Source organism: Phodopus roborovskii, unplaced genomic scaffold (genome assembly GCF_943737965.1).
Source record: "Phodopus roborovskii unplaced genomic scaffold, PHOROB, whole genome shotgun sequence".
Lineage (NCBI taxonomy): Eukaryota > Metazoa > Chordata > Mammalia > Rodentia > Cricetidae > Phodopus > Phodopus roborovskii.
This window is the reverse complement of record NW_026126517.1, coordinates 21,730,278-21,756,684: the sequence shown is the minus strand read 5'-3', so window position 1 is coordinate 21,756,684 and position 26,407 is coordinate 21,730,278. Positions and strand designations below refer to the sequence as shown.

Below are 26,407 nucleotides of genomic sequence, written 5' to 3'. Positions count from 1 at the left end.
TCCAAGCTAAGGCTGGGCATTCATAAATGAGACTAAGTCTCCATGTACTTATTTGGGAGCTAGGTGGTGGGCCCCCAAAGAGTAAAAAGAACAACTATATTTTATAATCAAATAAATTTATTTTATTTTTAATTATGTGTATAGGAATATGCACATTCATGTAGATGGCAGTTGGAGCTGGGGTTACAGGCCATACATGTGATGTGTTGGGAACAGAACTTAAGGCTCTCTCAAAGAGAAACAAATACTCTTAACCACTGAGCCATCTCTCCAACCTTTAAATACATTTTAAAAATCAGTATTGGGAACATAGATGAGAAAAATAAGTTAATACAACAAATAGCATTTTTTCTGCTTATTTGAATATCATCTTTGTTTTAGTCTATTTACATGCAAATGTCTAACCATCTCTTATTTTCAAGCACAGTTGTTCATTGCAATATCTTTTATTAATTTTCTTCCCTTGTTTTTCTGAGTTAACACAGCTAGTGAATTACAGTGAGATTCAGTTTTTTTTTTTCCTCTTATTGAGCCATAGGCTCATGTAACTCAGACTGACATTGAACTCTCTATATTGTTTTTTTTTTTTTTTTTTTTTGATGTAAAAGCATGAGGTCTTTTATATTCCAAGTGCACTGAGGTCCACAGTCATGCGCCACGCAGGGAGAGAGGACTGAGGACCCTCGAACTCTCTATATTGTTGATAGTTGCCTTAACTCCAGGTCATTGTGTGAACCTATGCCTCCTGAGTGCTAGGGTTACAGGTATGAAGTAGTGCAGCTGGCTCTGTAATAAGCTTTTCAAAGCTTCATGTGTGGTAGGTTATTGTCAGTATGATTCATTTCAGAGAAGTTTGCAGGATAGAGTGTACAGCCTCCACCACACTGGGGTTCCTTTTCAGTGCTCCTGGCAACCAGGAAGGACAGCACAAAGGAATAAGGGATGCTCATGTCCAAATCCCCAGAGCCTAGCATTGGGTCTCTTCTACAGCAAGCAGATTGCATATATTCCTGGGAAGCATAGAAAAAGAAACATTTACCTCTGGCTGCAGGAGCTTGAAGCAGCTTCTCACAGGAGGAGATACTGGCACTGAGTGTTTTCCAAGTCTGGAAAATAATTCATTTCCACTAGTGCTCTAAGCTAACCCTGCTCAGTAGGATTAGCTCATGTTCCAAGGAAGCATAGGTCAGGGCTGGGGAAGTGAAGAACAGCGATGAGATGGGAAAACATGGGTTATAGATGTGCATGGTCTATGTCCAGATAAAAGGATTCACACACTGTGAATTGGAAATGTACCAAATGTACCTAACACAGGGAACTTACTCATTCACCAATACAGTGTACGTTAGAGGATGTGTTGTTTATCTCATGATGCCAGGGCTATCTGGGAGCTGTGGTGCAGTGAGATATTCCCTTTGTCCGCATCTATGGCACTGACCACACCCAATGGGGTGGGAACAGGGGCAGATGTTACCTGGGGGAACTAAGTCTGAGGAGGGAGCTCTCTCTTGCTTTCAGCACAGGGACAGAAGAGCATCCGGAGGTAGGAGGCATCCTTGGGACCAGGAACCTGCTGGTGTTCATCTGTCTATGTTGTAAGTTATTTCTCCCTGAATAAACATCTGTTCGGCTTATTTGTTTCTCCTGATCCTTATTAAACCACAATATCTGGTGTCAGAAGTGGGATTCAAACCCAGGCCTCCAAGGGAGACTACAGCCCAGTATCAAAAAAAAAAAAAAAAAAAAAAAAAAAGCTGGGGAAATGGAGAAATGACTCAGTGGTTAAGAGTACTACTGGCAAACTGGGTGTGGAGGTACACATCTTTTATCCCAGCACTAGAGAGGCAGAGGCAGGTGGATCTCTGTGAGTTTGAGGCCAGCCTGGTTTACAAATTGAGTTCCAGGACAGCCAGGGCTGTTACACAGAGAAATTCTGTTTTCAAAACAAAATAAAACAAAATGGATCTGTTGGGGGCTGGAGAGTTGCTCAATGGTTAAGAGCACTTGCTATTCTTGCAAAGGACCCAGGTTCAGTACCCATCACCTACATGGAGACTCACCACTTCCTCAGGCACCAAGCATGTACATAGTATACATGCAGGCAAAATATTTACACACAAAAATAAAATAAGTCTTTTTTTAAGTTTTATTTATTACATATACATTGTTCTGCATGCAGGTATGCCTGCACTCCAGAAGAAGGCACTGGATCTCATTATAGATGGTGTGAGCCATCTATATGTTGAACTCAGGACCTCTGGAAGAGTAGCCAGTGTTCCTAACCTCTGAGCCATCTCTTCAGCCCCTCTTTTTTCGTGTGTGTGTGTAGCTTTGGAGCCTGTCCTGGAACTTGCTCTGTAGACCAGGCTGACCTGGAACTCACAGAGATCTGCCTGCCTCTTTGTCCAAAGTGCTGGGATTAAAGATGTGTGCCACCAAGCCTGGCAAGGGTGAGGGGTTACTTACAGAAGTTGAAATGACTCAACGACATCTGTATAAGAAAGCCTACCTCAGCATGGGAGATCACAAAATCTGGGAACTTGGTGCACACTGCACAACCTGCTGGGAGGAAGGGAGAGACAAAATTAATCCAGGGATTGGCAACACAGTTTATGTGAGGCCCCTGGTTCCATTCTCAGCTCCACGAGTGAATGAGATCAGAGGCACAATCATGGAAGGCTCTCAAAAATGGTTAGCATTTATTTAGTAAACACTGAGAGCTCACTGTGTGCCTCATAGGGCCACTTCATTGTAACCATATCCTGGCTCAGAGCCTTATAGAATAGAGGTGATATATGACACAGAAAGGAAAAGAAGTCAGTTCCAGGGATGGGGAACTGAGGGATAGAGATGCTAACATGCATTGGAGCAACAGGACTATTGAATATTGTCTGGAAGAAAGATGGGGGCCAGAGCAGAGGGAGGGATGAGTCATGGGAGTTGGGAATCACCTGGTAGCAAGCTTTGAATGATGTGCAGGGGAGCTGGTGTTTACTCTGAAGGCAATTTAGTCTTTAGATAATAATCAGGAAAATTGTTTTGGAGTTTTTCTAAGGGTGACTGCAGAGGGTAAATAATGAAGCAAGAAGAGACCAAATACTTGGAAACCAGCTAGATATTACAGGGCTGGTGGGTCAGGGATGCCCGGCTGGGCTGTAATCCCAGCATTTGAGAGTGGAGGCAGGAAGGTCAGGACTTGATCATTCTCAGCAACGTTAAGATTGAGACCAACCTATGCTACAAGACCCTGTCTCAAGAAATAAACAAAAACAAGACAGCTTTTACATGACTCAGAGTAAGAAAAGAAGGATGTGAAAGAGATATGCTGAGTGTATAAAAACACCTCAGGAGTCCAGTGAATAAGACTGGGTGCCTTCTGGCTTTAGCTTGGTGGCTTCATTCATTGGGAGATAAACTATGTCCGGCGACTATCAGTGCTACAGCTCTAATGGGAAAGGTTTCACCGATGCAAGCGTCGAAGCTCTGAAGGAAAAGGTAATCTGGCAGTCAGGAGCCAAGGAATACCATAAAGTCACACTGCACAACGAACCAGACTTATTGGGAAAGATACAAGAGGGCAGCAGCGAAGAACACAGCAGTAGACAAGCTTTATATGTTCCCTCCCACCGCACACCCGGCTTTCCTGGGCGGCCTGATCTGGGCCAAGCTCCGGGATTGGTGGGATTTTGTGACCTAATCTTGGGTTTTTGTTTTTTACTATAGGGCGGAGCTTGGCTGCCTGCTTCTCCAGGGGCCATTTCAGCTAGAGTAAGGGGTACTCCAGCCTAGAGTAGTCTGGGATTGGGCCTTACAGTCATGAAGAGGAAGACGTTGGATTCTGTTTCACAAGCCAAGTTCAAATGGGACTTTCATAAACCAAATTGCAGAGGCCCAGGAAGTGTATAGTAATTGGGGCAGACTGTGTAGACTACTTTGAGCAACTTTGGAACAAGTGAGGAAAACACATTCTTAAAATGACATATGACATACGAGAATTCGATTTTTCTTTTTAATTTATTTTAAGTTCTTTGGTGTTTTGCCTGCATCATGTATGTCTTGTGAGGGTGTCAGAGTCCTGGAACTGGAGTTAGAGACAGGTGTGAGCTGCCATGTGGGTGCTGGGAATTGAACCAGAGTCCCCTAGAAGAGAAGTCAATGCTCTTGTCGGCTGAGCCATCTCTCCAGCCCCGACAGACAAGAACAGGATTCACTTAACCATTAAAGTTTAAGGACTTAGACTGCCGAGCCAATGCTGGGAAAAAGTGGCTTACAAAGAATATTCTACTTCGGAGCACTTTTAAAGATTAAGGATTACCACCAGCAAGTCAACACTTCTGTGGGGGTGACTGTAAGTAGATCACAATCACTTAGACCTAGTGTTCCCCTGCAGGCTTGCTGGATGCTGACTCCGCTGCTTAACACCTCTGTAGCCTTCCTCAGTGGTCCTCATTTCTTCCGAGCCGAATCTTTCTTGCGCGTAAAATGCCAATAATGCTAAACTACAAAACGTCAACCTGAGGATTCAATAGGGTCGTTAACACAAAGCTCGGGGACAGTGTGCACCCTGTAATTACCAGTTCTGATTTGTTACGCTGTCTAACTGGGGTCTTTGTCAACGTCTAGAGAGTGCGTAGTCTGGGGTCCTAATGAGCGTGGATTCTGTCTCGTGTATCCACACCGAGTTCTTTCACATGCCGCAGAACACCTGGCATGTTACTGATTCTTCCGGGTTTTCTGGGGGCGCGTGGGAGGGGCGAAGTAGTGAATAGTCTGCGCAGTCGCAGAACGGATTGCACTAGCGCCTATGGCCTCTAGAGGAGCCAGAGAGCTCCCGAGAACGCCCCGCCCCGCCCCGTGGGGATCAGGGGTCAGTGGGTGGAGACAAACCGGCTGGTGGTGGAGGTGATCGCGGGTCCTGGGTCTATGGCGCCACCGCAGCGATGTCCTCTGTGTCGCCAAACTTTCTTCTGTGGTCGCGGACATGTCTACAGCCGCAAGCACCAGCGGCAGCTGAAGGAGGCTCTGGAGCGGCTTTTACCTCAGGTGTGGACGTGAGGCTGGGGGAGGCCGGGAATGCGACCCGGGCAGCGAGAAGCCTCATGGTTTCAGAGCCCTAGCTGGTTTCTGTCCTGCAGGTAGAAGCGGCTCGCAAGGCCGTCCGTGCCGCTCAGGTAGAGCGCTATGTCCCCGAGCACGATCGGTGCTGCTGGTGTCTCTGCTGTGGCTGCGAAGTGCGAAAACACCTGAGCCACGGAAACCTGACAGTGCTGCACGGAGGTCTGCTGGAACATCTGGCCAGGTGACAGCTGGGGAACACCCACCTCTCTGGTACACACAGAAATGCACGCACAAGTTGGAATCGAGGAGAGGAAGGTCGCTTTTGTGACTTAATTGGGGTAGATTGATTGAATTACTTTGCCAATCTTGGAGTGTATGGAGTCTTAGCACTCACTACCATGGTCTTGTTAGAAAAGCCTCACACCACCTTACACTTTATTGGAAGGAAGGAAGGAATTCTGAAATTGAGATCTTAAAGGGGTTGGTAATAAATAATATTCTTCTCTCTGCTTTGTTCAAGGAAGCAACCCAGATGGTAGTTTGCATTACTTCCCCAATGCAATGCTTTGATACCCAGTGCTATTTTATTATCTAGCTAACATTACTATCTCTCTCCGTTCTCAGCCCAGAGCACAAGAAAGCCACCAACAAATTCTGGTGGGAGAACAAGGCCAATGCCCAAATGAAAGAGAAGTTTCTGATCTCTCCCCAGGATTATGCACGGTAAGTGACCTGTTACAAGAGCCAAAGTAGCAAAGTGAACTCTCCAGATCTTTGTCAGGCACAACAGCTTCTTCACTTGCAAAGTCTCAAGGGATCATGATGACTGACATTTGTATCCAGGACTAGGGAGGCTGAAAGTGGATTCTAGAGAGTTCAAAGCCAGTCTGGGTTACAGAATGAGACCTTATCTCAAAAACAAAATCATATTTGGGAAGTTCAGAGTCAAGTATGTTGGTGCACACTCATAGTTCCAGTACCCAGCTGAACCAGAAGGATCTCAAGTTCCAGGACAGCCCAGGCTATATGTCTTAACACACCCAGAATAAGTGAATGAGTTGGGAAGTCCAGCAGGGACTTCATTATTTTCTACTGCTTCCATAGCACTTTTTATTAGTATACCCCCAACCTGCCTGCCAAGTTCTGTATTGAATGTGCCCACACAAAGGATGTGACAAGTGGTGTGGTTCCTTAGGTCTATAGTCCCTGCTGTTTGGAAGGCTGAAACAAGAGGATTTCTTGCCTTAGAACCAGAAGAGGGCATGTGATCCTCTGGAACTAGAGTTGCAGGTGGCTGTGAGCTGCAGTATGACTTTAAACCTGGGTCTCTGAGAGTGGCTAATGCTTTTAATCTCTGAACCATCTCTTTAGCCTCCTGCACACGATCTTTGATTAGTGAATGAAGATATATAGAAACTTATTAATGAGGGTAGTAATGAGTTCTTTTTCTTTTAGGAAACAGTTTCTTTCTTTTTTTTTTTTAATGAAGGCCTTTCTTGTTTTTTTGTTTTGTTTTTTTATTTTAACTTAACTCTATTTTATGTGCATTAGTGTGAGGCTGTTGGATCCCCTGGAGCTGTAGTTACTGACAGTTGTGAGCTGCCTTGTGGGTGCTGGGAATTGAACCCTGGTCCTCTGAAGAGCAGGCAGTGCTCTTAACTGATAGGCCATTACTCCAGCCCCTAGGAGACAGTTTCTTTATGAAGTCCTAGAACTCACTCTGTAGACCAAGCTGACCTAATACTGCTAGTAGGACAGTGGAAGCCAGAGATCTCGATTTAGAGGCCAGCAGGGATTACATAGTGAGATCCTGTCCTAAAACAGGCAAGGCTCCTGTCTTAGCCTTCTTGGTGGTGGATTATAGGTGTGCACCTATAATCTGCATTTGTACGCTCTTTTGCACCTTGCTTTTTTTTCTAAGTTAGAAGGTAAGTCAAATGTGGTGTGACACACATCTTTAATCCCAGCACTCAGGAGGCAGAGGCAGACAGATCTCTATGACTTTGAAGCCAGCTTGGTCTACAGAGCGAGTTACAGGACAGGTTCCAAAACAATACAGAGAAACCCTGTCTTGAAAAACCAAAAGTCAATCAACCAAACAAAAAGATTTATTTTTTTAAAAAAGGTAGTGGTGGCACGTACCTCTAATCCCAGCACTCAGGAAGCAGAGGCAGGTGGATCTCTGAGTTTGAGGCCAGCTTGGTCTACAAAGTGAATTCCAGGACAGCTAAAAAAAAAAAAAAAAAAAGAGAGAGAGAGAGAGACTTATTATTTTATGTTTGTGTATATATGTGTGTCTATGTCTGTTGGGTATATGCACATGAGTGATGCTGCACAGGGAAGCCAGAAGCATCAAATCCCTCTGGATCTGGAGTTACAGGTGGTTGCCAGCTGCCCAACATGGATGCTGAGAACTAAGGGAGTCCAGTAGTATGTGCTTTTAGAAAAAATTATATATATGGGTTTTTCCTAGCATGTGTATCTGTTTATCATTTGTGTCTGATACCCTCTAAAGCTAGAAGAGGGCATTAGATCCCCTGGAACTGGAGTGATAGTCTCCATGAGTCACTATGTTGGTGCTGGGCCTCAAACCAGAGTTCTGTGGAAGAGCAGCCAGCCAGTGCTCTTAACCACAGAGGCATCTCTCTAGCTCCATTTTTTAACAAATATAAATACGTTGTTGGGGACCATAGTTTTTCCACTGTGGCAGAAGGAAGATACAGGTAAAAAGTGGAGAGATTTAAATAGGAAAATATCCTATGAATTTTTTATGTATAAAGGCTAAGTGGTCAAGAGTGGCCTTGGTAACAACAGCCTAAGTGCTAACAAACAATGGGAGACGAGCAGTATAATATTCCTATCAGAAAATGTTAACCCGAATCTCACTGCAGGGAAACTGCAGGGCCTGGAAATAATGGCTCAGCAGTTAAGAGAACTTGTTGCTCTTGCAGAAGACTTGAGCTCACTCAAGTTGCACTCCACTAATTGTGCAACTCACAGCCAGCTTCAATGGATCCAACACCCTCTTTTGTTCTCTGAAGAAACTAGACATGCACATGGGGTACAAACATAACAAACATATATGCAAGCAAAACACCTGTACTCATAACAATTAAGAAAATCTGCTGGCCAGTGTGCTGCACAACTTTAAGCCTAGAACTCAGGAGGCAGAGGCAGGTGGATCTCTGAATTTGAGGCCAGCCTGGTGTACAGAGTGAGTTCCAGGACAGTCAGGCGACACAGAGAAACTCTGTCTTTAGAAACCAGAACAAACAAGTGATTTTTAAAAAGAAAATAAATGCAGGGTGAATAGTGGGCTGGCATGTCAGTGTGACCAGTGTACCCAGATGAGAGTTTTACCATTTTGTTTTTGTGAGTTGCAAATTCTCAAAATTAAACTGAGCATGTTCGTCCCTGTAATCTCATCACTCAAATGGCTGAGGTGGGAGTTCTATGCTAGTCCAAGGTATACATTCAGACTCCGTCTCAGTTTTTTCCCCCTCAGAATTAAAAGCTATCTTTACAACTAGTGGGGCTGGAGTTCTAGGCTAATTTATCTCTTTTCAATTTTTTGTTGTTTTGTTCTTGTTTTTTTTTTTTTTTTTTTTTTGTTTTGTTTTTTTTTTTTTTTTTTCTGAGAGATGGTTTCTTTGTATAATAGTCCTAGCTGTCTTGCATTCACTTTGTAGATCAGGCTGGCCTTGAATTCACAGAGATCCACGTGCCTCTGCCTCCCCAGTGCTGGGATTAAGACATGCGCCACCACCACCCAGCCCTTTCCAGTATTTTTATAATTTCTTTATTTTTAGGTTTAAGAAATCCATGGTGAAGAGCCTGGATTCCTATGAGGAAAAAGAGGATGAGGTGATTAAAGAGGTAGGAAGAAAGACCTCTGAAAAGGACCTCTCCCCATGATCCTGAACCACCCTAAGCATTCTTCCTCCCACAGATGGCTGCTCAAATCCGTGACATAGAACAGAGTCGGCAGGAAGTGGTCCGATCTGTCTTAGAGGTTGGTTTCCCTCGGAGGACCCAGAGCAGTATCCAAATCCACTGATGCCTGGTTTCCCCGGTCCAGCATTTCAACAGTCAGCTCTCTTCAGAGAACTAATGGGTCACAAGTCCATATGCCTCAATGGAGATGTGGGCAGGGCTGGGAGCTGGCAAAATGGGCAGTACCCTCCATAAGATACTGGGGTCTGGAGTGTGGGGGCATGGTCCAGGCAGGCTCTTAAGCACCTTAGACACATTTATTTTTCCTGAATCAAACTCAGCCTCAGGCAGAGCCAGATCCAGAAGAGGGCTCTTCAGCATCAGGAAGCTGGGAAGCAGCCAACGGGTAAGTTACCAGGAAACTCTTGAGTTGGATGCTGGAAAATGGGGACGGCTCTAATCTTTGTGATCCCCACTGCTCAAGGACCTCATCTGCCAGCCTGTCTCCCCTATTTTTCAGCCATATAGTAGTCTCCAGCTCACAGCAGGTATCACACTTGGACCTGGAACGTGTTCCAGAGCTTGACTGGATGGAGACAGGACAGCATCTAACATTCATTGGCCATCAGGTACTGTACGATGGACAAGCAAACCAAGAGTCACTGACCCCCTCAGGTCCAAGATAGCCCTGTTTTTTCCTACCTATTCTAGCCATCTGCAGCTCTTGTTGGCTTTCCCTTGCTACACCCTTCTGTGGTAGTGTTCCTAGACTCTATGCAGCCTTTACTCCTAACAGCTTCCACTCAGGAATACCAGTCTCACCACCTACTCTTCATATAGGGTATCCACACTTGGGTAACCTACAGGCATCTGAAATTATGCCCCTCCACCCTGCTATTGAGTCATAGCACTCACTTCTGTTCTCCATATTGCTGTGTAACTACTGACCTCTTTTACCTCCTGTTTACTTCAATCCCACCTTGGGACTGTTTCCAGTGATTGGAATTCTTCAGAAGTAGCACTGTCAGTTCTCTAGCTCTGAGTATTGTATCTCATAGTTTTCTCCCCATTTTTACCACAGGATACACCTGGAGTTGGTAATATACATTCAGGTAAGTTTCTGACCAGTGTTTCTATATCTGCTAGACAATTCTAGGGTTTTTTGTTGTTGAGACATGGTGTCAATTTGTAGCCATGACTGGGAATGGCCTTGAACTCAAGAGATTGGCCTGTCTGTGCCTCCTGAGTGCTGGGATTGAAGGTGTGAGATACAGGCTAATCCTTAGCTCATGCTGGCCATGAGCTCCTGAAACAATTTCTGAAGTGCTATAGAGTACTTTATCTACAAACATTGAGGACCCAGCTCCCAATCCCCAGCACCTCTCTATGCAAAAAGCTAGCTATAACCTTAGCACTGTTGGAGACAGATGAACCCTGAGAGCTTACTGACTAGCCAGGGTAGCTGAAACCAAGTGTTTCAGTGACTCTTTCCAAGAGAGATAGCTTTGGAGCCTATCCTGGAACTCAAGAGATCTGCCTCCCCAGTGCAGAAGATTAAAGACATGTGTCACCACCAACCAACCTTAACTCCAGCATTTAGGAGGCTGAGGCAGGAAGGTCTTGACTTTGAAGCCAGCTTGAACTATACCAGCTCCAAAAAAGAAAATGCCAACCAAAATAATTAGTCAAATAAAAATGAGCTACTGCCACATAAAGTAAGGTGGCTAAATGATGTTCTGGAACTCACTTTGTAGACCAGGCTGGCCTCCTATTAAAAGAAACACACCTCCTTCTGCTTCCTGAATGTTTAAAGGCTTACACTTGCACTCACAAGCTCCAGAAACCCCAGGTTTAAGCACTCCTGGCTGGAAAATGTTATATAGTAAAGGGTTTTCCTTTGTCTCAGGCGCCACACCTCCATGGATGATCCAAGAGGAAGAACACAGCTCTGGAAACCTACCGATAGGGCCTTCCTATGAAGAATTTCTTAAAGAAAGTAAGTTCTTTAACTTCACATTTAATGCCATTTGCTAAGCTGGCTGCAACGCAGCACCATGTCAACAGGTCCAATTACTTAGCAGTCTGAGACAAAACTACTTGAGTTCAGTCAGATCAGCATATTCCCTATTTGCAGAAGAAAAACAAAAACTGAAGAAACTTCCCCCAGAACGAGTTGGGGCCAACTTTGACCACAGTTCAAACACGAGTGCAGGCTGGTTGCCTTCTTTTGGAAGAGTATGGAATAATGGTCGTCGCTGGCAATCCAGGCAAGTATCCAGACTTTTAATTAGCTACCTCATATATTTTCTACTAATCTTGCTATGATTAAATTCCTTTCAGGCATCAATTCAAAGCTGAAGCTGACACAAGAAGCAAGCAGCCACATAAAGGAAAAAGCTGAAAGTCCCCATCAGATCCTCCTACAATCTCATGGCCAGCGCACCCATTCCAACTATTATTCCTGAGACCAAAACATCTCCAGTTGCCTTTATTAGGAAACAGAAGCACCCATGCATTTGATTTAATAAAGTTTTATTTTTCCAAATGTACAGCTGATTGAACCTGCAAATAAAGAAACAAAATCAGAATCAAAATATCTCAGAGGGAATACACAGTATTTCAAAGCTAAGAGACCTTAGATTCTCACCTGTTTATGCATCTTCAGCAGCTGGGGCATCTCCACCCTTTGTGTTTCTGGTGTAAATTACTTGGGCTCTGTGCTTTGAAACCAGCTTGATAAGCCCTAGGGAGAAAGGGTACGGCTTTTTAAGATTTTAATGGTTGAAGGTCTTGCTGCATGAATGTATCCGAGGCCACCTGATGATGCTCTGGAAGGGTTTAAGCCATCTCTCCAGCCCCAAGGATATTTTTCTTTTTAAAGATGGTTTTTCTATTTCTTTGCTAAAAAGAATTACTACTTAACAATTAGACCCTAAGTTCTTAGAGTGGTATTTGAAAGAGGGTCTTACTTCGTAGCCCATACTGGCCTGGATATTGGGATCTTTTAACCTTCAATGTGCTGAGATCACTAGTGTGAGCCATCAATATAGCTGCTTTTAGGATTTACTTCTACAAACTTAAGTGTGTCTGAGTGCAGGATGGTGCGAGTGGGGTGGAAGTGGCTCCTGCCCTTAATCCCAGTGCTCAGGGGGCTGGGGCAGGGGTATCTGAGTTCTAGGACAGGCTCCAAAGCAAAACCCTTATTATAAAAATAAAATAAAATAAACCAAACCAACCCACTCACCAAAAATACAGGACATTATGTTTTACCTTTACTAAGCAGCTCCTGAAGGGCTGCTCTGGCCAAGGACCCTCGAATCTTCAGTCTCTCAGAGACCACAGCCGGAGTAATAAGCTTATAATTGGGTACTTCCTTGCAGAGTTTGTCATATGTAGCTTTGTCAAACAGAACTAGATTATTGAGCTTGTCCCGAACCTTGCCTTTGGACCACTTCTGCTCATAAAAACAAGTAAGCACTAGTCAGGAATTCTGGTAGAACCATCCTTTCCCAAATAACACAAGTCTGAGAAACCCCTCCAGATATCAAACTAAGTGACATAGCTTTAGAGCCTGGTAACAGAAAATGTGACAGCAGCTGTTAGAAGGCTGTGGTTTGAACCAAAGACTTTATACACTTTTCCACTGTGGCTTTAAACCAGTGGTTCTCAACCTAGGGGTCGAATATCAAATATCTACACTTTGAGCCATAACGATAGCAACGTTATACTCTCGGTTCGGTGGTTGCGAATGAGAGGCAAACAGCCGGATCTCTGAATTTGAGCCCAGCCTGGTCTACTGAGTGAATTCCAGGACAGGCAGGGCTATCACATAGAGACCTTGTCTAGAAAACCCAACCAAAAACTACAGTTATGAGGTAACAACGAAATAATTTTATGGTTGGGGGGTTATCATAACTGTCTTGAATAAAGGGGTCGCAGCATTAGGAAAGTTGAGAACCATTGTTTTAAAGGACTATGGTACCACCATATTCTTGAAATAATGAAAAGAATGAGAAAAGTCAACAGTATAATTTTAGAATTCACGATCTGAAGAAAAAAATCACAGCACAGATTTAGGGAAGGTCTCCCCCAGAATCAGAATCTATTACAAATGGCTATCCCCCTACCTTCTTTTTGGCCTTGCCACCAGACTTGTTTACTGGGTCTTTGTCTTTCTTGGCCGACTTTCCGGCATCTTTCTTCTTCTTGTCATCCTTAGGCGGCTATGGGAATAAGAGGGAGTGCAGGATGGTCATAGGGTGGCCCGCGTCTCCCCGACTGCTGTATTTCACCCACCCATGGCGGCGCCGTCGGAGCACATGGACGCAGTGCCCGAGGCAGCCCTGAGACGCAGCCCCGCAGATCAGGAAGCGCTCCGTGCAGCGTTGCCTTCAGCGTCCCCCAGCACCGCTCGGCCCTCTGAACCCCGCTGCTCAACACTGGCGAGCCTCACCATGATGAAGCTCGGAGAGTGGCGACGACCACTGCAACCTCCCTAAGATGTCGGAAAAAAGGAAGACCGCCTCGCCAGCAATCCCAGAAACCTCAGCCTTGAGAAAGTACTTCCGGGGCAAGGGTGGGACCACGCTTTAACAAGCTCCGCCTCGCCCACCTGTGAGCCGGGATGGGAGGCGGGGCTTCTAACCTGCAAGCCACGCCCCCTAGGCTCTGCTGCGGGTCACCCCACAGCCACTAAAGCTCTCGTCTGGTACCGAGAAACAGTAGACCAGTTCCCGGAAACGTGTTTCTTCGAACTGTGGGCGTTCGGTCTGCGCGTGCGCCTCGGGCGGGGGGGAGGGAGCATAGGCGGAGCCATGACCGCAGTTCCGGGGCTGGGACGTCCTCAAGAGGCCGGGTCGTAGCGCCTCAGCGGTAGCGCAGGGATGGCGATTTTTAGTGTGTACGTGGTGAACAAAGCGGGTGGCCTGATTTACCAGTGGGACAGCTACTCGCCGCGGGCTGAGGCCGAGAAAACTTTCAGTTACCCGCTGGACCTGCTGCTGAAACTGCACGATGAGCGAGTCCTGGTCGCTTTCGGCCAGCGCGACGGCATCCGGGGTGGGCTGGGTTCGAGGGCGGGGCCGGCTCTGCAGAAGTGGGCTGGCGGGAGGGGGCAGGATTGGGAGTCGGAATAAAAGGGGGAGTGGACCCGAGCCTCTCTGATGCTTAGGCTCTCTTCTGTAGTGGGTCACGCAGTCCTGGCCATCAACGGCGTGGATGTGAATGGCAAGTACACGGCCGACGGGAAAGAAGTGCTGGAGTATCTGGGTAACTCTGCAAATTACCCGGTGTCCATTCGATTCGGCCGGCCCCGACTTACCTCTAACGAGAAGCTCATGCTGGCTTCCATGTTCCACTCGTAAGTCCTTTCCACGCCCCCCTTAAACGTTTACTGCCCAGAACCTATCTCTAGGATGGCTAAAGTGTTTAATGTGTACTGACGATCAGTTTGTATTTAAGAGATGGCTGAGTTTTGGTTTCATGAAGAAATAACTGATAGAATATATCCAGGTTTGAGGTAGTTTAATCTTGTCTAACTCAGCTTCTTCCTCTTAGCCTTAGTTTCTTTATATTTAACATAAGGTAATTGAATTCTGTCTATTTATCTATGCTGATTTTTTGAGAGGGTTTCTCTGTGTAGCCCTGGCTGCCCTGGAACTTGTTCTGTAGACTAGGCTGACCTCCAACTCACAGAGATCCACTTCTTTTTGCCCCCCCCCCAAGTGTGGGAAATAAAGGTAATTGAATTAAGTCTTCCTGTGACTCCCATGTGGTGTGAGGTTTGTTGACATAGGCATAGCCATGAACTAAGAGGGTATACACGTATTCCCTAGCTGTAACATTTTTAGTGTAAAATGGTTCCTATTTTGGCTGGAATGATGGCTCAGTGCATGTTGCTCTTGCAGAGAGCCAGTGTCCACATGGTGGCTCACAGCTGTAATTACAATTCCAAGGGGTTCAACGCTGCCTTCTACCCTCAATGGGTATCAGGCACACATGTGGTATGCACACATACAGATACTCACACAACTACCATAAACTTTTTTTTAATATATACATTTGTTTTTATTTTATGTACACTGGTGTTTTGCCTGCATTTGTGTCAGAATAAGGGTGTCAACTCACTTTGAGCTGCATTACAGACAGTTGTGAACTGTCATGTAGGTGCTGTGACTTGAACCCAGGTCCTCTGGAAGAGCAGCCAGTACTATTAATCTGTGAGCCACCTCTCCAGCCCCATAAACTCGTTTTTATTTTGTCCTTATTGCTACATAAAGCAGTCTACAAAGAAGGCTTAGAGATGAAGTGACTTCACTGCCGGCAGGTGACTGTGACCAGAATTAAGACCATAAATAAAATTAAAAACGATTAAATAAATCTTAGGGGAACAGTTTTTCATAGCAAAATGTATAGTGTACAATGTATAAGAAGGTACATGAATGTAAAAGAAACTCTGACGGTCCTGCTAGGTAGGTCACAGATTTTTCTCCTGACTGTCCCAGGCTGTGAAGTGAACTCAGAAGATTGGGTACCTGATTGGAAAAGTTTGAGGAACACTTTTCCCATACATCACCTGGTACATTTCCAACTTTACCTCCCTTGCATACAGGCTCTTTGCCATTGGTTCCCAGCTGTCTCCGGAACAGGGAAGTTCAGGCATTGAGATGCTGGAAACAGACACATTCAAACTGCACTGCTTCCAAACACTGACAGGTATGTCCCTACAGGGGTGTCAGAGTGATAGATGGGGCAGATGGGACCAAGGGATGGACCAGAGGAAGCTAGGGTAAACAAGGACAGGAATGGTGTCAGGTTTTCTAGGGACATTTGTACAAACACATCCATTTGTTTTGTGACTCCGAAGCCAATATTTAATCAGAGGCTGATTTTGTTTATGTCACCCAGTGTGCTCAACCCTGGTTATCCTGGATTTGGATAAAATCCACATGAATGTTAGGTTTCACACGTTTTGAAATGTGTGTTGTTCCAAATAAAATTTGAAAGCCAAATAGACATGGCCTTTGGATCCTGCTTGTCATTGCTTCACTCCTTGATGCAGATAACTGAACTGCCAGAGTTTTATCTTCTGCTTGTCCTGTTTCTGCTGAGGGATTCCAAGACTGAAAATGGCAGTTAGACCCCAAGTCTGGTCACTCATTCACCTGGTGACAGCGAAGTCACTTCATCTCTAGCCTCCTGTTAGCTGCTTGATATGGCAATAGAGACAAAGTAAAAATGGGCTTATGGAAGTACTTTACAAAATTGAAAGGGCCGCAAAAAATACAGGATGATATTTGCTGCATTCTCTGTTCGTGGGTAATTGTTCCTGGCCTTTCTCCAGGGATCAAGTTTGTGGTCCTGGCAGATCCTAGGCAAGCTGGAATAGATTCTCTTCTCCGAAAAATTTATGAGATTTACTCAGACTTTGCCCTCAAGAATCCATTCTACTCCTTGGAAATGCCCATCAGGTAGGTAGTCCCATTTCCCAGATACTGTCAAAGCTGTCTCCCAAGTCACTTCAAGTGTGATCACAGTCCCCAGCTCTATTCATCTCAAGAACACAGGGTTTCCTTGTGCGTCATGTTCTTTGAATAGTTTCTGCTAATTCTCCCTCTGCCCTTTGTGGCAGAAGTCTCACCTCACAATATTTTTTGTCTTCTGCGTCTGGCCTAGATGTGAGCTGTTTGACCAAAACCTGAAGCTAGCTCTAGAGGTGGCAGAGAAGGCTGGCACTTTTGGACCTGGGTCATAGGCTGAACCTGGAATGCACCCTCCAGCAGTCTGAGACATGCTGCAGAAGGGCTTTGCTGTTTATACTCCAGTGAGGATCCTATTGCAGTAGCCCTGGTAATATACTTGAAAATGGGAGAACACTGAGCCTGGTGATGGGGATGGATCCTGGAAGAGTGCCATGTTCTCTACCCTTCTGTATATATCACAGTCCCATGCCCTACTCTGTACAGATTTATTTATGGAGGAAGCTGGCTTAGCAGTGCTGTAAATAAACATTCCTTTGTTCCGGTGTTTGCTGTTCTATCTTATGGTTTGGGAGAAAGGCATGGGAGGAGAAGGCAGAAATGGCAAGGATGTTCTATGAAGGTGATCTACTCCCTTCTAGTAGAAAGCCAAACAAATTGATGTTCATTAACTAACAGAGTTTGATTCTTGAGCCCTAGATGCAGTCCCAGAATTGCTGCTTTCCTGGGAGCCTGAGGTGTGGCAGTGGACAGTGGAGCACTTATTAGCATTTAGAAACAAGCTAATTTTTAGCTCAATATACACTCTAACCCTAGGATGTACATCCTATTACAGACAGAATTCAGCAAATTACAAGATACCTGTGCTTCAAAGTCCTCAAGCCAGTTACTGATGGCCTGCCTGAATTTGAATCCATGCTTTTGGCCTCCCTCTATCAAGTTATTTAACCTGCCTGCAACCCTGCAAGTATAGTGTTCAGCTGAATGTTGAGCTGTACTTAAAAGTCTCCATTTATACTTCTGTCTCACTCCAGAGAAAAATCTTTCCTTTTGATTAGAATACTTTCCCAAGGAAAGCTGTTTCTAACTTGTGTCTCCCTTTGAAATGATGAGCCACTGACTGTTTAGTATCAAATCTAGTTTTATTAATCTATAACAAATTGGCTTGCCCACTATATTCCCCCCCTTTGTCCCAGGGTATTGATGAGAATGGTGGCTTCCTCTCTTCCCGTGGTGACTGAGGTATTGGCAATAACTTTGCCCCCTGCTAAGAAGCCTTGGGGTACAAAAGAAACCACAGGCATTAATGTTCTGCAGCTGCAGAGACAGGTTCACCTCACTAGGAGATGAGGACAGGATAGGACCTAGGAAAGGAAGAAGGGTATGCAGTTGCCTGTCTGCTAGAAGATAGAAATAGAAGCTGATGGAGTCTAAAAACAAATATTTAAATAGATCATAGGATGGGAGTTGGGATCTCATTAGCCACTGATAACTTGCAGCACCATGGAGGTCCAAGGGGACAGGGTAGACACAGAAAGGTGGAGGGTCTATGCTAACCAGAGCAGCTTCTCCTTTTGTATGCCCTGCCAGGGAGGCTGACATTGGGGATGTTCCATAATGAGTACTCTCTTCACTCTGCCTTCTTGGGTACTCGGCCCATCTTGGTGCGGATATTTCGAAGCAAGAAGAAGACAACTGTGCTGGCTATACAAATCACTTCTGCTACCCAGAAGGCTGTGCTCCAGCTATAGTGCTTGGCAATGGTGCTGAAGGGTAATCCAGCCAGAAATCCACCCACTGTTGGGGAGAGAGAAGAACCTGAGCCACATCTGAGGCTAAGGCAGGTAGGGAGTTCTGCCTCTAGCAGGCCTGAGCAAGGCAGCTATTCCAGAAAGTACTGCTTACCATTTGCCATGAGTCCCACAATAGCATGAGAGGTGCCACACAAGTTGGGAGGTGCACTCTCATTGGCTATGACTCCAAATAAGGCAATGGGTCCATAAGAAGAGAAACCAAACACAGCTCCCAACACCAGGATCCAGATCTGCAAGGGCAGGGAGAGAGAGCATTGAAAATTAGTGCCCACAGTTGCCTAAGGAGAAGAGTGCCTAGCCTTTAGTCAAGCCATAGTAGCCATCCTCACCCCACTCCCAATACAGCTGATGATACAGATGGCAGTGAGCCAGCCCCAATGGCTTAGGTGGACAGGGGGGGTGGAGATAAGAGTCATTCACCCCTCTGAATTGGATGCTGGCTGTTTCAGAACTTGTACAAGCTGAGCTGGTTAGGGGCAGGACAAATGAAACAAAAGAGAGACAGACCAGGAGGAAAACCAGAGATATCTTTAAGGCACCTCGTGCTCCGTAAAGCCTGTGAGCTCAGCCAGAGGATGGAGAGCAGGAGTCCAGAAAGCAACATCCTAGAGAGCAGAGGAAAGAGAAGAAAACCAGGCCCAGAGTGGAGGGGGACAGAAAGTACTGGAGAGAAAGTAAGGTATAAACACACTGCAAAGGGAAAAGGAGCTGGCCGGGGGACCTTGCAGCCTGTCAGGCTCTTTATACTTACCTTGGGTGAGTCACTGGTCACTGTTACCCGGAAGAGGAACATGGATGCTGCCATGCCAGCCATCATGAACAGCAACAGGCCATGACGAGGGTTCCCATACATAGAAAGCCCTGCCTGGGGATACAGTGCCAGCCATATTAGGCCCTCCAAGTAAGGCAAAACATCCCCACCCCTGGACTCTGACACAGCAGGGCTACTGCTGACAGGCCTTTGGCAGTCTGTCACAGTTCTTGGCCCCATACAGCTCTGGGAGGCCCTGAGAGCTGCTCGGTGATCTGAGGCCAAATTCCACAACATCCCTTCCTCCACCTTGGGGCAGGCATGGGACACGTGCTGGGTAGCTGCACCTAGTCCACCCCTAGTTGTCTTGGGGCACAGAAGAAGCCTACTGAGAGATATTGGTTTTCTTTGCCATCAGTTAAGACTTTTCCCACCAGTCTGTTCTCCACATCTCAAGCAGATAAGAGAAGCCTGGAATCATTCCTACCTCATGCAACTTCTGTGCTAAGCAGCCCATATGCCAGTACTCCCATCTCTCCATTGGGTAGCCTAGCCATGAAAGGAAGACACAAAGGGCCTCTCTTCCTTAACAGTCCTTCCTGTTCACTCACCTTTGCCATGGCCCGGTCTGACAGATAGCCAGCTGCAATGCTGCCCACAAGGCCTCCAACCTCCAGGGCACTCATGTAGGAACTACCTGCATGGAGAATTGTGGGGAGAAGGAAGGGAAAATGAGAAGGTGTTTCCCACCGAGGATCTCCCACAGCGGCTTATCCCAAGATACGGAGACCCAACTCCAAGGGTACCCAGCCTCAGGGAAGGAGTCAGTAGATAAACGGAAGCAGAGCCTGGATAGCCCATCTGCATTGGCTCCTGTTTTTCACACCCTTCCCTGTTCAAACACTCCTCTTACCCACAAGGGCAGACTGCCCTCTTTCCTGGATAAGAAAGAACTGGCCCCAGTCTGTACAGCAGGTCTTTACTCCAAAGACTACAAGGTAGCCAGTGGAGAGCACCCATAGATAGGGGGACAGCAGCAGATCCTGTAGGGTGCTCTCCTCCTTTGATGAACCTGGAGGTAGGAAGAGGCCAAATAGGATCTGGGCTCTGCTCCTGCTGGCCTGCCCCCACTGGACCACCACCAGCAGCAGCAGCCACTGCTCATTAACAGTTTACAGGGCCAGAGTCTATGGGTACGAGCAGGATTGATGTGAAGGGTAACCCCTTAAACCCCTGCCTTCCTCTCCTCTCCCTTACTGTAAAAGCCTCAGCAAATGAAAGAGACTGATACGGATAGAAGTAGGCACCCGACCCACTTAAACTTAGGTGTTATCCAGAATAGAGAGGTCTGTGCCACCAGAGAAGGCCCAGGATGTGCTGGTTCTGACTTTCAAGAATAGAATTTTACTTCCCCACCTGACCTCCATTGCCATTCCTTCACCTGCATCCAATGGCAAGCACAGTGCAAGGCTTAGGCTAGTCCTAACAAAATTGTACCAAGTAAAGGGTGAATGAGGGTGCCTTGGGGGTCAGCTTGGAAGAAGCTCACCTTTTTTGCCCTTGGAGGGGGTAGGGTCCAGATTTCGGAGTCCAACGTCAGCAGGTTCATTGTGGATGAGTAGCAGGCAGAGGAAGGAGACAGCCACACACAGTGCTCCAGACAGGGCCAGTGTGCTGCGCCAGCTGTAGCTCTGGGCAAGGATTGTTGCCAAGATAGGTCCCAAACCTCCAGCCAGGTTCATGCTGGTTGACAACACAGCCCACCAAGTGCCAAACTGGGATGGCTCAAACCACTGTGAGATGGAAGGGGGCAAAATAGGGAGCAGCTCAAGTGCAGCAGACTCACATTACAGGGATGAGGGAAAGAGTGCTTCTACTTGGCAGAGCCAATTCCCTCATCTGCCACCCGATCCCACCACTCTCCGTCTCCTAAAATATCCTGACAAGCAGCAGAAGCTGGCAGAGACCTCCTAAGTAACCTACTATGGGTTAGGGGTAAAGAGAGATGGAAGAAGGGGTGCTCATTAGGTACCCTCTGCAACCAGACAGGCTTGTCAGATGCACTCACCTTCCTCAGGATCTTCCCACAGGGGGGCCAGCCCAGCCCCTGTGCCAGGCCATTAAGAAACCAGAGAGCAGCAAAGACTGGTACTGTGGAGCTCCAAGAGAAGACTACGTTGACTAGGCCGACCAGGAGCAGCCCGGAGGAGAAGAGCCAGCGGGCACTCATCCGATCAGACAGCACCCCACTCACAAACTTGCTGATGGCATAGGCTGCCGACTGGCTGCTGGTGATGAGCCCTGCAGCAAAGGGGAGCAGGGAGCAGGACACCTGAGGGGTTAGGGACTGGGCAGAGGCATAGGAGGAGTGGAGGAAGGCAAGGGGTCAGGTGTGTACAGGTGCTTGGCAGGGTGAAACAGGTTTCTTCCTGGAGGACCCGTGCTGCGGATTCAACCCTTTCCTACCTGCTGAGCCATTCGTCATAGGCCTGGGCTGATTTGGAACGTCTCAGCCTCAGATAATTCTATCTGCAGCTTTCCAAACTAGAAGGATGATGATTTCTTCCCTGGAATTTGCATTTCTCACCCTGAATGCCAAACCAAGGGCCTCAAGTTCTATTACCCCACCATGTCTGAATGGGGAGGGAAGGGCTCTAGTTAAAGATCTTATTCCTCCTTCCAGTAGCATGACAGGTCACATCAAATCATGAGTGTTACCTTCCCAGTGATCACTAACCTGCAGGTAAAGTATGTACCCACCCACAGGTGTGAAAACCATGCTCGGAGTCCCCTCTAAATAGTGTCTCTGTGGTACATGTAGGTCACTGTCATACACACCAGATAAGCAGCTAGCCCCAGTCCTCCACACACATGGAACTCAGCCTCTGTACTCGGTACATGCTTGACTGACTCTACACGAACACTTCATGCTTATACACACCACACTCCAACCAGTGTATCAATGCCACAGCCCACTACCCTAACCTTCCAAGGCTCACCCAAATCATCTTTGTCCAGAGCAATCTCTTCCACCAAGGATGGCATGACAAAGGAGAAGGTTTTGCGGTTGAAGTAGTACAGGCTGTAGCCCCCAAACATAGCTGCGAAGATGACAGTGCGATAATAGCCATATCCTTGGGCTGCCATGGCAGAAAAAGCTGGCCCTGTAGGGCAGGTCACAGTGCTTCTGACCACAGCCTCTTGACTGCTCCTGCTTGCAGCTCTTGGTGCCCGGATCTGCTGAGCTGGGTTTTTCAGCTCCCTCCTCCACCCAGCCTCTTTATAGCCACCGTCTGGACAATCATTAAGCCTGGGGCAGCAACTAGGGAACCCAGTGTCCTGAGGGAGACAAGAAAACAGTAGATTACTGAAAGCCAAAGTGGGGGAGGAGAAGGGGGTCCCAGAGGGAGGCGTGCCTGTCCCCAGGATTTCTGCCTTTCCCTCCTTTTCCATGTCTTCTTGCCTGTGAAACCAGCTGTGATTAAAGACTCAGCCTAATTACTTTTGTCTGCATGAGCCCAGGGGAGGCAGGGGTAAAGATGAATGGAGCTGAGCTCAGTATTGCCCTCCTCCCTTAGTCAACTTTCTCATTCACTCAGGTTCAATGAGGGTTCCGGGTTGCCAGGCATCATGGAAGGTTTTTATGCTCAGTCTCTTTCAATCAGTGCACTAAAATCCCCACTTCTGAGCCTTCTAGAGCTCACTGCTCCCAAGGCTTAGCACACAATGGAGTATAACTTTCCTAATACGTATGTCCTTTATCGCGGGAAACATTCCATGACCCCCTCATGGTGGTCATAGTGAACAATGCATACACTTCCTTTATGTACACAATGACAAAGCTTAAATATATAAATTAGGGCTGGTAAGAAATTAATAGAACAATTACAACAATGCACCATAATAAAAGTTTCTTAAAGCCTATTAATGGTTTATTTCTATAATTTCCCATTTCATTTTCCCTCTTTGGCTGGCCTCAGTCACTGAAATGTACAAAGCACATCAGTGGGTAAGGGGAGCTAACTAGCTGCAGTAGTTGCAGAATTGTAGCGGGGGGGGGGGGTGTTACTCAGTTCAAGCCACGGTGACATATAGAAGGAGAGCTAAGGACTCAGGTCTGGGTGACAGCCCTCAGAGCTGCCTCTGGGTCCCCATTACCCTGCGACATTAGTCAGGCTTCGGTCCCGCGGGGGTGTGGGCACCGCAGCATGTCACCATGGCTTTCCGCTCAGCTGCGAGGTCGTAGGTGCAGGAGTGAGCGCAAGGGAGCGGCACGTAGCCTCGGGAGGTCCCTCGCTTTGGTGGCCCAGGCTCGGCCTGTCAGGATGGGCGGGCGGCGCCGATCGGCACCTGCCCAGCACCCTGTGTCCTCAAGCCACCCGGGACACCCGACTCCAGGCTGGGAACTGCGGGTCCTGGGGACAGGAGCAGGAGAGCCGCGAGCCTCGGTATCGGAGCGCTGCAGCCACGAGGGCGCGGCGTCTGCACTGCCGCTATCCCTGGCCCGTGGAAGTGTCGCCATCCCGGAAGGGCAGTCACAGGGACAGCTTCCTCCGCAGTCGGAAGTCAGGGGAGCCCCAAGGCCCCAGACTTGCCCTCGGGCCCCGCCCTCACTGACGCTGCTCCCTCGCATGCCATCCCTACCTGGACAGAGACTGTAACCCCACGGGGCGGGGGCGGGGCTCGAGGAAGGCTGGTGCGCACGCACAGAGGTGGGCGGGCCTCGGCTTCGTCTTGCGGCTGGCTGCCATCGGCCCTGTCACCGTGCTGCCCCTGTGACGCTTATAGGCTGAGCACAAGTCTCATTACTCTCCACCGACCAGTTTCCATTTACCGTGCACATTAAGAAAATTAAAGAAACAATCACTATTTGTAGGGGCTTGGTATTTTCTCTAAGAAACAAATGCAGTCTTCAGCACAATATGGAATTTTATGTCGTGGTCAGGCTAATGGGAAAATAGACAAAACAATATAGTCCTGAGGAAACTGGGTTCTTTTAAATCTTTTTAATGTATATGTATATGTATATGGGGGTGGGGTGAGAGCCCGTACTACCAACCCCAGGACTTAAATTTTTTTTAAATTAAGAATTCTCACCCTGTCAGGCAATAGTGGTGCACGCCTTTAATCCCAGCATTTAGGAGGCAGAGGCAGACAGATCTCTGTGAGTTTGAGGCCAGCCTGGTCTACAGAGCAAGTTCCAGAACAGCCACAGCTGTTACACAAAGAAACCATGTGTTGAACAACAACAACAGAAAAGTCAGCTTCATCTACATAGTGAGTTCCAGGTCAGATATACATAGTGAGATCTTGTCTAATGCAAAAAAGAGCCCACTAACACATCTCTCCTCTTTTTTTCTGCCTTTGTATTTGAATTTAGGACACCTCAGAATTTCCCACAGGAAAATGGCTGGAGATTTTTTAAGTACTCAATACTGGAGACCAAGATCTTTTAGAATAGTGAAAGCCAGAGAGGAAGAGGAGATAAAATGGGACTCTACTGGTGAACATTTTTAAATTTTTATTTAAATATTTTTTATTTTACATACTAAACCCAGTTCCCCACCCCATCCCCCTTCCCATCACAGCCCACTCCTCAGAGTGGGTAAGGCCTTCTTTGGGGAGACAACAAAGTCTGGCATACCAAGTTGAGGCAGGACCAAGCCCTTCCCCCTTATCAAGGTTAAGCAAGCTATCCCATTGTAGGGAATAGGCTCCAAAAGGCCAGTTTGTGCACCCAGGGATAGGTCCTGGTCCCACTGCCAGGGGCCCCCACAACAAATCAAGCCACATAACTGTCACCCACATTCAGAGGGGCTAGTTAGGTCCTATGCAGGTTTCCTAACTGTCAGTCCATAGTCTGTGAGCTCCCACTAGCTCTGGTTGGGGCTGAACTTTAATTCAACAAATATCAACTGAAACCTGGTTTATACCAGACTCTGCTCTTAAGCAGATGACAGAACCAAGGACTGTGGTCTTTCAAAAGCAAGCTCCAGGGGATGGTGGCACAGGCCTTTAATCCCAGCACCTGGGAGATAGAGACAGAGGGATCTGAGTTTGAAGCCAGCCTGGTCTACAAAGCAAGTTCCAAGGCAGAGAATATCATAAAACAAAAAGCAAAGCTGGGCAGTGGTGGTGCACACCTTTAGTCCCAGCACTTGGGAGGCAGACGGATCTCTGTGGGTTCAAGACCAGCCTGATCTGCAAGAGCTAGTTTTAGGACAGCCCCCAAAGCCAAAGAGAAGCTGTCTTCAAAAAAACAAAAGAAAACAACCCCCCCCAAAAAAACCCAAAAAGCAAGCTCTAGGTTAGAGTTCCTTTATGTCTAAGGCTGTATATTTGACACAGGAACCTGTGTGGTGTGTGTGTGTGTGTGTGTATGTGTGTTGGAATGGGAGATTCCCTTAGTCAGGCATGTAGCTCAGTAATCCCAGCAATTAGAAGACAAAGATGGTCTAGCAATTGAGAACATACTCTAGAGCACCCACATGGAACAGCTCATAACTATCTATATGTAACCAGTCCCTTTGGGGTCATCAGGCAACTGTACATATGTGTACATATCCACACATATACATGTAATTAAAGGAAATTTTTAATTGGGGAGGGGGACGAATGACTGGTTAAGAGAGCTTTCTAGGAGTACTTTATTCCAGAGTTTGGATCATGTACCTAGGCTGGGTGGCTTACAATCATCTAACTCCGGTTCCATGGGATCTAGTGCCCTCTTCTGGCTTCTATAAGCACCTGCATGAACAAGTAGAAAGCAGAGACAAGTACACACATGTGCACATAAAAAATGAATTGTAAAAACTCTGGCTTTTAAACTGGGTGTTGGTGGCACACGCCTTCAATCCAAGTGCTTGGGAGGCAAAGGCAGGCAGAGCTCTGTGAGTTCAAGGCCAGCCTGCTCTAGAATTTAGTTCTGGGACATCCAGAACTGTTTCATAGAAAAACCCTGTCTCGAAAAACCAACCAACCAAAAAACCCCCCAGACTCTGGCTTTTAGGGCTGGAGAGATGGATCAAAGGTTAAGAGCACAGATTGCTCTTACAGAGGATCCAGGTTTGATTCCCAGCACCCACATGGCAGCTCACAACTATCTTTAACTCCAAGATCTGACACCCTCACATAGATATACATATAGGCAAAACACCAATGCACATAAAATAAAAATAATTTTTTAAAATCTGGCTTTTACTTCATGTTAAATCTTAAAAATTAAAACACAAAAACTCTTACATTCATCTAATTGTGAGATATGGGGACAATTAAGTTCCCCCTACCCTGTGACTACCAGATTAATAGATATATTATCTATTTGGGGAAGTTTCAAGCCTACTTCAAAGTTTCAAGAATAATCTTGCCTTTCA

At 46.7% G+C, this 26,407-nt stretch overlaps 4 protein-coding genes across 6 annotated transcripts; 2 read left to right on the top strand and 2 right to left on the bottom strand.

Moving 5' to 3' along the window:
* The first annotated feature begins 4,818 nt into the window (after positions 1 to 4,818).
* Positions 4,819 to 11,540, top strand: Cenatac (centrosomal AT-AC splicing factor). Its single transcript, XM_051197249.1, has 10 exons — positions 4,819 to 5,043; positions 5,136 to 5,299; positions 5,683 to 5,781; positions 8,868 to 8,934; positions 9,008 to 9,070; positions 9,333 to 9,397; positions 9,512 to 9,620; positions 10,073 to 10,103; positions 10,898 to 10,987; positions 11,126 to 11,540. The coding sequence occupies exons 1-10, from the start codon at positions 4,924 to 4,926 to the stop codon at positions 11,314 to 11,316; spliced, it is 999 nt and encodes a 332-aa protein (XP_051053206.1). The 5' UTR covers positions 4,819 to 4,923; the 3' UTR covers positions 11,317 to 11,540.
* Rps25 (ribosomal protein S25) lies at positions 11,465 to 13,568 on the bottom strand. The gene is made up of 5 exons (XM_051197250.1): positions 13,445 to 13,568; positions 13,119 to 13,214; positions 12,262 to 12,445; positions 11,639 to 11,734; positions 11,465 to 11,553 (listed from the first exon to the last, which is right to left on the bottom strand). The coding sequence occupies exons 1-4, from the start codon at positions 13,445 to 13,447 to the stop codon at positions 11,643 to 11,645; spliced, it is 375 nt and encodes a 124-aa protein (XP_051053207.1). The 5' UTR covers positions 13,448 to 13,568; the 3' UTR covers positions 11,465 to 11,553; positions 11,639 to 11,642.
* A 243-nt stretch (positions 13,569 to 13,811) lies between these two features.
* On the top strand, positions 13,812 to 17,002 carry Trappc4 (trafficking protein particle complex subunit 4). Its single transcript, XM_051197248.1, has 5 exons — positions 13,812 to 14,049; positions 14,176 to 14,350; positions 15,602 to 15,705; positions 16,334 to 16,460; positions 16,666 to 17,002. Exons 1-5 carry the CDS (start codon positions 13,875 to 13,877, stop codon positions 16,742 to 16,744), a joined length of 660 nt encoding a protein of 219 aa, XP_051053205.1. The 5' UTR covers positions 13,812 to 13,874; the 3' UTR covers positions 16,745 to 17,002.
* A 590-nt stretch (positions 17,003 to 17,592) lies between these two features.
* Positions 17,593 to 23,658, bottom strand: Slc37a4 (solute carrier family 37 member 4). 3 transcript variants are annotated; one of them, XM_051197247.1, is made up of 10 exons: positions 23,193 to 23,658; positions 22,034 to 22,373; positions 21,103 to 21,381; positions 20,584 to 20,827; positions 19,948 to 20,106; positions 19,646 to 19,731; positions 19,035 to 19,148; positions 18,823 to 18,888; positions 18,375 to 18,513; positions 17,593 to 18,266 (listed from the first exon to the last, which is right to left on the bottom strand). In XM_051197247.1, exons 2-10 carry the CDS (start codon positions 22,163 to 22,165, stop codon positions 18,100 to 18,102), a joined length of 1,386 nt encoding a protein of 461 aa, XP_051053204.1. In that variant the 5' UTR covers positions 22,166 to 22,373; positions 23,193 to 23,658; the 3' UTR covers positions 17,593 to 18,099. The 3 variants fall into 3 exon arrangements, with proteins under 3 accessions (XP_051053204.1, XP_051053202.1, XP_051053203.1); XM_051197245.1 differs by lacking the exon at positions 23,193 to 23,658 and having other exon boundaries at positions 21,103 to 21,335; positions 22,034 to 23,083; XM_051197246.1 differs by lacking the exons at positions 18,823 to 18,888; positions 23,193 to 23,658 and having other exon boundaries at positions 21,103 to 21,335; positions 22,034 to 23,083.
* Between the last annotated feature and the right edge of the window lie 2,749 nt (positions 23,659 to 26,407).